This window comes from Neomonachus schauinslandi, chromosome 4 (assembly GCF_002201575.2).
Source record: "Neomonachus schauinslandi chromosome 4, ASM220157v2, whole genome shotgun sequence".
Taxonomy (NCBI): Eukaryota; Metazoa; Chordata; class Mammalia; order Carnivora; family Phocidae; genus Neomonachus; species Neomonachus schauinslandi.
In genome coordinates, this window is record NC_058406.1 from 118,737,469 (window position 1) to 118,751,556 (window position 14,088).

General features: G+C 40.8%; 1 protein-coding gene across 1 annotated transcript in view; it reads left to right on the forward strand.

The window, feature by feature from the left end:
- The window catches only part of CLVS1 (clavesin 1), a 162,552-nt gene that overhangs the window by 67,831 nt on the left and 80,633 nt on the right, over positions 1–14,088 (forward strand). Inside the window, exon 2 of the mRNA XM_021688604.2 lies at positions 6,165–6,339. Coding sequence (XP_021544279.1) covers positions 6,165–6,339 — 175 coding nt within the window. The remainder of the gene's footprint in view (positions 1–6,164; positions 6,340–14,088) is intronic.

A 14,088-nucleotide genomic window follows, 5' to 3' on the forward strand; every position in this document is an offset into this window, starting at 1 on the left:
ACTGACTGAGACACTCAGGTGCCCAAAGTTAACCATTTTTGTTAGCATCTTCCTTGCAACTAATATTTTCAAAACACAGTTGTTTTTTCTTACTTTTCCTTGATTACCACATGGAGAAATACAGATTCATTTGTTTCAATGCACAAGGACACACAGAGACTGTCCAGCTAAACCTTGATTCATAAAGGAATTATTAGAACCCATTTAGGAAAATATATCACCAGAATTCCCATCTCAGACCATATTTTGAAAACCCTCAGCCCTAGAAGAGGAGAAAATAGGTTCCCCTGGATAGAACACAAATGAATTTTGTACATTTAATGTCCTGCTACCATCACCACCATGCAAGCAGTATGACCAAGAAGGTTATCTTTATAATTCATGCAAGTATGAATACTGCCTCCTGTTGGGATGTGCTTTCCAATTCACAAAGCTCCTTCACACATCGTTTTGCATAATTCTTACAACAACCCTCTACAGGGAGGAGCAGAAAATTAGCCTTTACTGAACTTCAGGCTTCTATGAGTGGTCCCTATTTGGTGGGGGGGGCAGAGCCAGGATGTCAAGCCCTGGAGTACAAGCCCTTTTGCCACTTTACCAAAATAGGGTTCTTCCCCTGTCCAGAGGCCAAAATGCATCAGAGGAGATACAGAGGGAGCACATGTTCCTCTCCACCTTGACTTGGACATCATTATCAGATAAGGGGCAAAGCATAGTCGGTAACTATGAGAACCATGCCATGATTATTTTAATAATTAGCTTTGAAAGAATCTTCAATGGGATGAAGAGATAAAGAAGTGTACTCAGATGCAATGTTTCTGCATCTGTAAATAAAACATAGATATTTGGCAGCAAACTACTTGCAAAAGCATTTTGTGGCTTAAGGAGGACTTTTAAAAATTCCCAAGAAAAAAACTGTAAACACTTGATGATATTGAGCATGAAGTTAAGAGGTTTTGAGATAGAGCCGGTCTAAAAGCTTTAACTGCTGATATTAAAAGACTTCTTGCTGCAGCAGAAAAATTAGAATAAGAATATGCACTGTGACTTCAGAGTGATTAAGAGGCTTCTCTCTGCTCCTTTAAAGAAACAGTTTCACTGGCAACCCCATCGTATCTCTACATGGTTATCTGATCACATATCACATCTTTTTTTCTTATAGGAGTCTAGGATCTAGGTTCTAGAATCTATACTAAAAATTTAAAGCACAAAGGAGTCACTTCTTGAAGCTCAAATATCTTCTCATTGGTAAAGGGCTTACTATTTTCCACTATTTTGCATCTCATTTATATTATGCTGTTGCTAAACTTTTAAGCCTCAGATAACAATATTGGGTTCTCCGCTCATAAAAACAATAGAACCTAAAAATGAGTCACTATTTATAATCTCTAAGTGCTTATAGTATAATGATGAAAACCCTTAGATAAACCATGAATAAGCCCTAATGAATTTAAATGTATTATCCTTGGTGGGGGGGGAGGAAGTTGAAGTTTTCTACTAACTGTTGAATAATACAGTTATTTACATTTTGTTGGCAATTTGTAGTTCATATAGTGCTTTCATATATATTATCACATTTGTGCTTTTATTTATTTATTTATTTTTAAAAGATTTTATTTATTTATTTGACAGAGAGAGACACAGCGAGAGAGGGAACACAAGCAGGGGGAGTGGGAGAGGGAGAAGCAGGCTTCCCGCAGAGCAGGGAGCCCGATGCGGGGCTCGATCCCAGGACCCTGGGATCATGACCTGAGCCGAAGGCAGACGCTTAACGACTGAGCCACCCAGGCGCCCCCACATTTGTGCTTTTAATTATCAGTCAAAAACTGATACAGTCCATAACTGACTATATAAATGCTATGCAAATTATAGAGAAAGTGTCAAAAACTCTAAATGTCCATTTTCCATCTTTTCCTTTTGATACAAGTGATAAAATACTCTGATGGAATTGTAATTGTAGACAATACAGAAAATAAATTTTTTTCTGTGAGTTATTAAACAACATAAAAATCTAAATAAGTTAGTAGAATGAACAAATTCTGGAAATGTCTTCTTCTGCTCTCATTTCTATAATTTACTTATAATAGCTGAATTGTTCATGACCACTTTGGTTTACTTAGAAACCTTGATAGAAGATTCATGGAAACTTAGCACGACAGATTACAAACTCTACTAAGCACTTAAAAAGACTTTTTTATTTAGAGCAATTTTCGATTTACATAATTACTATGAAGATAGCACAGAGGGCTACCCTATTCCCTGCATCCAGTTCTCCCATTATTAACATCTTATATTAGTATAGTGTATTTATTACAACTAGTAAACCAATATTGATACATTTTAATTTACTAAGTCCATAATTTATTCAGGTTTCCTTAGTTTCTACCTGATATCTTTCTTCTGTCCCAGGATCCCACAAGATACCACATTACATTTAATCTTCATGTCTTCTTAGGCTCCTCTTGTCTGTCACAGTTTCTCAGACTTTCCTTGCTTTTTAATGAATTTGACAATTTTGAGGCATGTTGGTCAGGCATTTCATAGAATGTTCCTCAACTGAAATCTGTCTAATGTTTTCCTCTTGATTAATCTGGGGTTATGTTCTTTTGGGAGGAAGATCATAGAGGTAAAGTGCCATTTTCATTACCCTATCAAGGGACGATACTATCAACACAAGTTATCTCTGTTGATGTTGGCCCAAATCACCTGCCTGAGGTAGTGTTTGTCAGTTTTTTCCAGGGTAAACTTACTTTTTTTCCCTTTCCATTCTGTATGTAGTCTTTGGAAGGAAGTCACTATGCTCAACTCACACTTAAGGAGTGGGGATTTATGCTCCAACCTCCTTGAGGGCAGAGTATGTGCATAAAATATTTGGTCTGAGAGGTATTTTTAAATTGTAAAAACCTGGGAGGATTTCACAAGTCAAAAGTGTTGTAGGGAGGAATGAGTAAAAAGATGAGGAAATCCATATGAGGAAGCCAGGAAGTAAGGAATTCAAGATAATGATCATAACTAAGGTATGAGATGAGATTGCACTCTTCAACAGGGGTTAAAGCTGATGACCTGAAACACATTCCATTCAACTTTTTCCTGCTCATCCAGTTCCTCTGGAAAAGTAAAGCATTTGAACATTTGGGAACTATAATGAAGTCCAGAATCCTTTCGCTTTTCTCCTGAGATCACCCCATGAATATAATAACTTCATTCACTGACAATGCCTATCTTGCCGTAAGGTTTTGGTGTTGAAAATACATAAAATGTTTTCCACATTTCTAGACAGAGTTCCATATCTTTTCTTGGGAGTGGTACAAGTGGATAAGTGATGAGAAGAGGTGCTAGTTCTAATTTATGCTGTTGCATTGACTTGGTTAACTTACCCTCTGATATTGGATAGCTATTGCTGTGTAAAAAATCATCCTCAAACTCAGAGGCTTAAAAAAATAATCATTTATTATTGCTCATGCATCTGTGAGACAGCTTGAGTTTATCTAGCCTTACTTCAGCAGGGTGGCTCTGCTTCTCAGGAAGATCTGCTAGCTGGCTGGGGAGTCACTGATTTGTGTTCCTCAACCTTCTCTTCAGTCCAGCATGCTAGATGTAGCATGTTTTTACCATGGCAACGTCCAAAGGCAAAAGAACAAGTAGTAACATTTGCAATCCATCATACCCTTATTTCTTGAAACACTTTCTCTTTTTTTAACCCAATGCTATCTTGATCCTCTTATCTTTTATTTCTTTCTTCTTCCTTTGACTCAATACTATAAATAAGCTCTACCTAGGGCTTAGCCTTTTAGTCCGGATTTTCTCCATGTGTGTGCTCTTCCTAAGAAAGCTTATCTATGGTCAGACTTTCTAATTCCCTAATGGCCATTTCCAGTTTACTATTAGGCCTTTCCATGTTTTCATTATCTTTAGTCTCATGCTCCACTTAATGTTTCTTCCTAATACAAAGCTGTATGTCTGAAAAAGACTTTGGTCTTTATGTTTGATGTGGATGCAAAAACAAAAACAAAATCCTAATGAAAACCTATCGTACATTAATCGGAATTTGATATCTCTCTCTCTCTCTCTTTTTTAAAGATTTTATTTATGTATTTGACAGAGAGAGAGAGACAGCGAGAGAGGGAACACAAACAGGGGGAGTGGGAGAGGGAGAAGCAGGCCTCCCGCCGAGCAGGGAGCCCGATGCGGGACTCGATCCCAGGACCCTGGGATCATGACCTGAGCCGAAGGCAGTTGCTTAACCGACTGAGCCACCCAGGCACCCCAGGAATTTGATATCTCTTAAAGTTAAAAGAAAACACATCTGAAAGAAAACAGTAATGTTGAGAAGAGTATTAAAAACCATTTCCTATGAGAAATGGTTAAAGTTACTAATATTTTTTTAATCTAGAGATTATATAGGGCATCATGATCACCATGTTTACATAGTTGAAGCTATGTGACATGGGAAGACCTGAGGTTTTTCTTTTGTAGCAAAACTACACCCATTAAGTAGATTTGGGGGAGGAAAATTTTAGCTTGATATAAAGAAAAAAATTTTACTAACGAGAACTGTACAGAAGCAGAATGGGCTGTACATCTTTATTTTTCAATTGTTGTCATTCATCTTTCCTGAAATGTCTTACTCCCCCTTCTCCCAATTATCCATCGAAATCCAACCCATCCTTTAAGATTTATCCCAAGCTTTCATCCCTCCATAATCTCCCCCCTGACTACTCAGATTTTATTGATCCTTTTCAACTCATGTTGCTAATTTCCTAGCCCACCCCAACTAAATCAAGGGCTCTCTGAAAATAGAAATAGAACATACTATTTTATAACCTTAAGTATAGAACACAATGCTGAGCTTATAATAGACATTCAGTAAATTCTTATTGATTTACTGTTCGATCACAAAGTTCCTGATTTCTAATCTGGAATCATTGGAATTGGTTAGAGTTTGAACCAGGTTGAAATGCCCGAGAATCTGATCATTTATTTTTATTTTTTTTTTAAGATTTTTAATTTATTTATTTGACAGAGAGATAGAGAGAGAGCTCAAGCAGGGGAAGCAGCAGGCAGAGGGGTAGGGAGAAGCAGACTCCCCGCTGAGCAGGGAGCCTGACGCAGGGCTGGATCCCAGGACCCTGGGATCATGACCTAAGCCCAAGGCAGACGCTTAACCCACTGAGCCACCCAGGCACCCCTGAACCTGATCATTTCACACTTATTTCACAGAGGAGATGCCTTCTGATTTTAATATTAAACCCGAAGGAGGTAATGAATTTTGCCATTACTTGCCATCCAAGCTTATATTTTCCTACTTACCAAAAAATACACTGAATTTAGAGATCCTCTAAGATTTTAGATTTATAGCTCAGATAATTTGTTGGGAGAATTAGCAGAATGAAAATGCCATCATTTCTTCATATCTGAAAATTATTTAACACAAAAATCATCTGATGAATAGGGATATATGACATGGAGGAACACATACCACACTGGAGAACTGTCACTCTCGTTTATATTCAGGTCTGCCTGTTGTCATAGTTACTGATGTACTCAAAGCCATTTCCCTCCTGAATCACACTCTGCAAACCTTCAATGAAAATAAGCCATTCTTCCTGCTTTATTTTTCTCTATCCAAGAACTGAAGCTAAAAAAATAGCATCAATTGCATGCATGCTTTTATACTTTTAGCAAGATTTTAAGCATACGAAAGGAATAAGCGGTTTAATCAAACTAAGTGCCTCTGATTGAGGTCTCCTCTCATTTGTTGAGCAATGATTCACTGAGGAGCTAGGTGCTCAGGACACAGCTGTGATTATGGCCCACTCCCTGCCCTCGAAGTTAACAGAGCTCTGTGAGGGAGAGAGAGAAGTAAGGGATGGATTTCAGTTTTGTGCCAGAAGCAGAGTACGGAAGCCAATGGAAACACTACAGAGAGATACCCTGTAAAGTTTCGGGTGATGATACAGTCGGATCAAAGGGAGGCCTCCATCTTGTGACTCTTGAAGCATTGTTCCTGTTTAGAAAATATATTGTGGTCACTTTGGGTACAGGACACCCGTGTTACCCTGCAGGTCAGGTTCACGGAGCAGTGGCGTGAGGCACCCTTCCCTCCACACACATATTACCTGCTAATATTCACACCCAGCCTCTCCTTTCTGCTTTGGCTACAGGAACTCCTTCACCGACATCCTCCGTGCCATCCTGCTGTCCCTGGAAGTCCTTATCGAAGATCCAGAGCTTCAGATAAATGGCTTCATTTTAATTATAGACTGGAGTAATTTTTCCTTCAAACAAGCCTCCAAACTGACCCCTTCAATCCTCAAACTGGCTATTGAAGGGCTGCAGGTATGTTCAACAAATGCACAACCAAAGTACAAGCCTGTGTGAAAATGCACTTTTTTCTTATTTCAACCAAAGTAATATTTGTCCTCGGGAATAGCGAAGGAAAACTTAGATACAGTTCACCTGTGAATCCTCCATATTTTCACTTCAGCCTGAGTTAGAATTTTTTTTTAAATTAGTCTTCATTTTCATTAACAGCTCCAAATTACTGTTACCACAGGCACAAATTACCTACCGTAGCAATTATGAATAAAGCTCAGAGATGTTTAGCCTAATCCATCTGAGAGTTCACAAAAATTAAAACTAGAGAACATCTGCTCTATGAGTATGTCCCATATAGGGGTGGCATGGGGGCTTTCTGGGGTTTCTAGAAGCAGTTTTGTGCTGAGGAAATGCATCCTGTGGATCCTCACTCCCCAGAATGCACTGTGCTTGTAGTGTTTGTACTAAAGTAAATCACTTCAGCGCCAACAAAGGAAGCGGACAAAACTCTACTTCCTGTTCATATGACCGGTTGTCAGGACTTTGGGGAAGGGGATTTTGTGCAGTGTGGAGGTTGGGGTAGTCAGTCTCTGGGGATCCCTTCTACGTTTAAAAACCAGTAATTCTATGAAAAGTAACAAACTCAGAGGGACAATCCTGCGTAGCTTCCTGGTGACAACATTATTACAGTACAAGGTAAAGGCACAGTTCCTGAAGAATAAAACTCATGTGCCTTCTTAATTTTGTAGGAAGATTGACTCAGTGGGGTGGACCCCCCACCAATAGATGGCAGGTATGTGTAGAAAGCAAAATATTTGCTAATTCTCAGATCAGCAGCTGTTAGTCACGCTCTTCGAAGTGCAAAAGTAGGAGACCCATTTCCATTACTCATCTTACTCTAGTGTGATGACTTATTGATGGGTCTGTTTCACAGAATAAACTAGGGCTTATTCATATTTGGCCTCCAACAAATATCTAGCAGCATGTGGGCCTCTGATAAGTGTGTTTATTGAATGGATCTTATTGTATTGAAATGGTGTCCTGTTTCAAGGGTAGGAGAAATAAAGCAGGCATTTCTGAAGAGGAGGAAGTGCTCACTCTTCCACTAAGGCCACGTTATCCTGGGGGCTACGTCAGGCAGTATATTGGAGGAACATTCTTGAAGTTGTTTTGCATTTCTAGACTACATGGAGCGTCCTGCCTTGCCTCAACCATACCAATCATAGACTGGTCTGTCCTTCACTATCAATCACTTTCTCTCAACTTTAGCTCCTTTTCTCCAAACTCCTCTTGTCCGAGTCTCTGAACGTCTGGCCTCTCTCTCCTTATAGCTTTTATCAAAAGTTGTAGAGCCAGCTGCAAGGTTTATTTCATGCCCTATAACTATGCTGACCATAATTCCAGGATCTTCTGTGGTAGCACAAGCTTCATTTACTTTTATCCTTTTTTAAAAAGATAATTCATTACATGTGTAAGTAGCTGTGATTCAAGCTCTGTGTATTTATAAGACTTATTTTTTTCATATATCAGGAAGGAAAATGTCCTTTATCCAACCCTGTGTTCCAATTTTTCTTTCTGAGAATGTGTGGATTATGTAATATGTCCCTTGCCAACTTCATCAGGCTGATGTGGGTCTTACTGAGTTAATGCACGTGAACACGTTTTAAAAGGTAAAGCTATACATAAGCTTGTAAGATATTTTTTGCAAGAAATACTAGATGATCTTTTGTGGGCAAGGTGGCACCCATCTCGGGCTTTCCTTGTACCAGGGCCTGGGATGATTTACACAATGTCCTGTAGTTCTGGTTAAGGAATGACTTCTCCTGGAAGAAGAGGAGATGCATGAGGTCAGGGTCAGAGTGGAGAGAAGGTACTTCCTCCCATCATCTCACAAAGCAGTGAGATGCTTTACTTTACTTTACTTTACTACTCTTCCCTTATATAAGCTCCCTTGACTGTAGGAAAGTATCAGGCCAATCTGGAGTCAGGCTATCTGGATTGGAATACAGCTTTTTTTTTTTTTTAAGATTTTATTTATTTACTTGACAGAGAGAGAGTGAGAGTGAGAGAGAGCATGAGCAGGGAGAGCAGCAGAGGGAGGGAGAAGCAGACTTCCCGCTGAGCAAGGAGCTCGATCCCAGGATGCCGGGATCATGACCTGAGCCGAAGGCAGATGCTTAACCGACTGAGCCATCCAGGTGCCTCAGGATTATAGCTTTTTCTGGGAATTCTGCCTGCCTAGTCCCTGAAGATTTGGGAAACCTGAGGAAGGTGCATTCTCTCCTGCTAGGAGAAGGAAGCCAATGATCCCAGAAGAAGCTGAGCTTGGGTATAGTTCCTCCATCTAGGATATGTACTCCCTGGACCATCTAGCTGTTGTCCTGGCAACTGTGAGGAATCCCTCGGGGTCCTGCAGACAGGTGGTGCTTTCACTTCACATAGGGCAGTCAGATCTAGCCAGCCCCTGGCGACTTCTCACACTAGGCTATCCTCTCTCACGCTTTGGAGACATTCAGCCCACCTCCCAACCCCCCCAACACACCCCCTCTACTGGCTCTCCCAGTGATCTGTGTTCACGGCTGGGATCGTTTTTATCCACAGAGTAGCCATTAAAACCCTTTGACCTTTCAAAAAAGTCATAATTGGTACTAAGCTGAATTCATGCTTTCATGCTTACACTTGTTGTATAAAGAAGATCCCATAGACGTCTCCATTTGTCAGCCATGGAGATTCAAGATAAACTCTACAACCCTGCTGATGGGGTGAAGGCACAGACTTGTGGAGAAAGGGAAAGCGAAGCGAGGCCAGTGTCAGTGAAAGAAGAGAAGCCCCTGCTCTTCCTTCTGTGTACCCTCTGAGAGGCTTGAAGAGCTTCGAGTGTCTGCTAGACATGTGGGAGATCACAGGGCGGGCGAGGTCCTATGTTCCAGTGAAGAGAACTTGCTCTCTCTGCTGTTCTGCCTTACGTAGGGTAGATGTGAGACAGCAGCTTCGTCAGGGAAATAATTAAACCACTTTTGTGCTAGGCCATCTGGTTTGGGGTTTTAGCTATTTATAGGAGCTGTCTCAGATTACCTGCTGCTCAAACCCTAGATAATTTGGGGCCCTGGGATATGACGGTCCCCACACATAGGTAATACAACACCTCCCACAGGGAGAAGGGGGTGGGAGCTCACTGCTCAGGCAGTGAGAATTTAGAACCATTTTTGGTCAATCCCACACCTTGTATCACAACCTAGTTACCAAACCCTGAGTTTTAGCCCTATTACCTCCGTTCTTAGTTCTCTGTAAAGATGGTTGTTCAGTGCAAACTTCAATTACTAATTGTTGCAGGTTGAGTTCTTGAGGAGCAGATTCTGACAGAGATTAGCAGGTTGGAGGTTTATTAGGGAGTGCTCTTGGGGTCAATTCCTGTGAAAGTGAAGCTGTGGGAGAAAGTTTGCCAGCAGGAGAAGCTAAGCTGGGGTTCAGTCATTTCCAAAGAAAGCCTCAGGTGTTGTGAGGCCGAGATGACCCTTCAGATTTTTCCCTGACTGGGGCCAGGGGGTTGGACTTTGGTATTCCCATATTGTTCAGTCACTGGGTACCAGCTGCCCTGGAAAATGGTTGTGAGTTTGGGCAGCTCTCTTGAGCCTGAAGCCTGAGAGGGTACTGTTATCTGCCAACTTTCTGCTGACAACCCCCCCCCAGCAACTGGAGAATAAGTCCTCAGTCCTGAATGAGACGTGGCAGTAGATCAGAATATCTACCATAATAAGCAAAATATATATATATATTTGGAATATCCTCTAATGTAATGTCAAGGAGCTTCCTTTAGCTTGCATCTGGGTGCTTAACTGCTTTTTTTTCTTGGTTACATACATCCCCAGTCATACCCAAAGTGGAAATAATACAGGGTAATATTGAGGTGATGGGCACTGGACTGGCAAATCAGCATCAGCCCTCTATTTGGGTCTACCGCTTGTATTTCTATGTCTCAAAAGTCAATTATATATATTCAACTGATCCTTGACAAAGGAAAGGCAATACAATGGAGCCGTGAGAGTCTTTTCAACAAATTGTTCTAGGACTGGACATCCACGTGCCAAAGACTGAATCTAGATACAGACCTTATACTCTTCACAAAAATTACTTCATAATGGATCACAGACCTAAGTATAAAATTCAAAACTATAGAAATCCTGTAAGATAACATAGGAAAAAAGCCTGTGTGACCTGGGTTATGGCGAGGATTTTTTTAGACACACCACCAAAGGCATAATCTATGAAAGAAATAATTGATAAGCTAGACTAGGTTAAAATTAAAGACTTCTGCTCTGCAAAAGACCGTGTCAAGAGATTAAGAAGAAAAGTCACAGACCGGGAGAAAATATTTGCAAAGATACACCTGATAGAGGACTATTATCCAAAATATACAAAGAAATCCTCAAACTCAACAATAAGAAAATGAACAATCCGATTAAAAAATGGGCCAAAAACCTGAATAAACACCAAGGAAGACATATAGATGGCAAATAAACATATGAAAAGATGCTCCCCATCATATTCATCAAAGAAATGCACATTAAAACAACAATGAGATACCACTATACACCTAATTAGATTATTATGTGTCAATGTAGGTTCATCAGTTGTAACAAATGTACCATTGGGTGGAAGGAGGAGAAGGCTGATAACAGGGGCAGGGACATGTGGGAAATCTCTGTATCTTTCCTTCAATTTTTCTATGAGCTTAAAACTGCTCTAAAAAAAAAAAAACCTTAATGACAAAAAAGATAATTATATTGCCTCTAACAACAATTATAAAAAAAATGGTATGTGCATAGAACTTGGGTTATGTGCTTCATAGGCTGAATTAATGAGTTGTAATAATAATCACATAGAAGACTGCTCTTTAAAGGATCATCAGATTTTTAGATCAAAAGTTACCCTGTATCAGCCATTCATGAAATTCTAATAGGGTATGTATTATACATTCCTCCTGTTACAGCAATGCTTTGAGGAAATGTCATTGTTTAGAATGTTAAGTTGTCCCAGTTACATAAATATTCTATGAATATTAGTTCAAAGAACTTCAGTTAAAATACTAATTTTGAGAATGCCTGGAAGTCATTTTTTCTCGCTCGGCTGTTTGATCTCTTAAATGCAGTCAATAATGTCTAAAAGAGCCGTTGTATCTGTTCATTACAACTTGTTTAAATTTTAATCAAACTTAAAGTAATATTTATGCCACCATTTTAATACAGCTCAGCATTATTCTCAGTTCTGCTGGGGAAGTCTGGCAGAATGAGCCATACGCTGAAGCCCTGTTCTGGAGTTTTGTAATGTCTCTAAAATCAATTTCTGGAATCATTTCTTGTAAATCACTGCGGCCCAATCATTACAATCAACACACAGCATTGATCAATGTTCAGCCAACCCCGATCCTTAAAGGGCTTACCGTGCTGGAGTGTTTTACTTGGGAAGAGCTGGAGCCTTGGGCCCCGCAGGCTATTTACAAAATATTTGACTCCCTTAAGGACCCAGGCGTTTGTTAAGGGTTTAAAGAAGCTTACTTTCCACACCCTGGAGGAGAGCCTGGCAGTGTTCTTTCTTCTTTTTTTTTTTTCCTCATTTCTGGGCTTAAGTCGTCTTCCCCTGGCCAATTGGTCACTTTTTCTATTCATTAACTCTTCATCCAAACTTACAGTGTGACTCTTTTGTTGTAACAGGTGGTTTTAGGATATTTCTACCATAAATATTATAAATATTTGATTTATGCTGTTACAAATATTTGATTTACACTGATGATGCCCCAGGCACTTTTCACGTACTGTTTAATTTCTACCATAAACCTATGAGGTAGTACTGTTTTGACACCACATTTTACAGATGACAAACCTAAAATCTAGAGAGATCAATGCCTTGCCTGAGGTCTTTAAGTGGCAGAACCAGGATCGAAGCACGAAGAGTTGGGCTCAGCTCTCACCTACATCAAAGCGTGGTGGTACCCACAGCAGCAGGGGCAGAACCTGGGAACGGTTTTGAACATTCAAAACGTTCAAACGTTTTTTGATAGAGTTATCTCCCGTTCTCCACCTCCCTCCACAAACCCCAACAGCTTTGAGCCAGTTTAGCGCAAAAGGAGGTCCACTGTTTTTCTAACTTTTAGCCTGTAAGTGGGAGGGGACTCGGAGCAATGCTCAGAAGCTCAGCCAACTGCAAATCCTCTCTCTCCTGAGTGTCTCCCTTTTTGTTACACTGCTTCCTGCCTTCCTCTATTCCCTCTACCCCCTTCCCACGTCCTACTGTTTCACCGCTTTTCTAAAACGTAGGATATGTTCATTTGCCTTTGGAGTATCCAAGGTGCCCTCTTCACTTGAAAGACTAGAGCGGTAAAAAGTCTGTCAAGTCAGTGGGCAACATGACAGTTCTCAAGGGTAAATGAATGGATAGTGTGATTAGAAATTTGGAAAAGCAGGTTGGGCAAATGCATTTCAAGTTCGTAGTAGATTCACACTGAACCAAGAGTCCAGTGACTCAGACATGCGGACGTACTGACTCCTGGTGTAGTCATTCAACACAGAACGTGGGTCAGGTACTCTCTAACTAAACAGGATTTACTGCAGAGAACGGAGCCCACCAGGCTTCTTGAAGCCTACAAGCTGTGGCTTTATTATGCAAAGTATAGTCCACACACCAGGATTATCAGCATCACCAAGAGCTATTTAGAATTGCAGAATCTCAGGCCAGTCTGCTGAATCAGAATCTGCATTTCAAAGAGTTCTCCAGGTGCTCTGCGTGCACGTTTAAGTTGGAGAAACATCACTGCAACAGAGGGTATGACAGTATAACGGTGATCTCGGCCTCAAGTGCATCAGATTCCCCTGGAGGGCGAGGCATAACCACATCACGACCTCGTTCCCAGAGTTTCTGAGTCCACAGATCCGGAGCAGAACCCATGAATTTACCTTTTGAGAACATTCCCAGGTGATGCTGCTGCTACAACCACACTTTGATGTAGGTGAGCACCCACTCCCAACTATGTGGGCTTCCATCCTGGTTCTGCCACTTAAAAACATCAGGCAAGGCATTGCCCTCTCTAGAGTTTAGTTTCATCACCTGTAAAAGGTGGTGTCATAGCAGCACGACCTCCTAGGTTTATGGGAGAGATGGAATAGTATGTGAAAGGTGCCTGGGACTAAGCACCCTAGTCTGTGCTCACTCAGTGATGGAGCGTTATTGGAAGAATGAAGAGGCCAGGCCTCAGCCATGGGCTCCTAGGCTCTAACGTATGGATTTAAATGAGATTGTTCTCCGTCATCCCACTTCTGTCTGTGTGGATCCTTGAAAATTAGATCTTACCAACCCGTTCCCTGGCCCTGAAAAGGGGGCTCCCTCTCCTTGCTCACCTTAGCTAATGACTTAGGTCCAGATGTTGTCACCTGCCCAGGCTGTGGTACTTGAGATGCTGTTTCTTTCTATTCAGGTGGTGTGATCCTTTTAATTATCACCAACCAGTCCACTATCCATGCTCTTGCAGCTGGGTGATTAATGGGTCAAAATCACCTCTTTCACTTTGCAGGACTCTTTAGCAATAACAACTACGGTGTCTTTTATTGATCCTTACAGTTTTCATGTATTAAAGAATATTAGATAGAAACAGATCGAAGGAAAAGGATATTTGTACTTTGCCAAGGATATCTGTACTTAATTCATGTTTCCTGAACACCCCAGGTATGTTTGAAGAACACTTTCCCTCCAGGCAAACCCCTTTTTACCTTCTCAGCC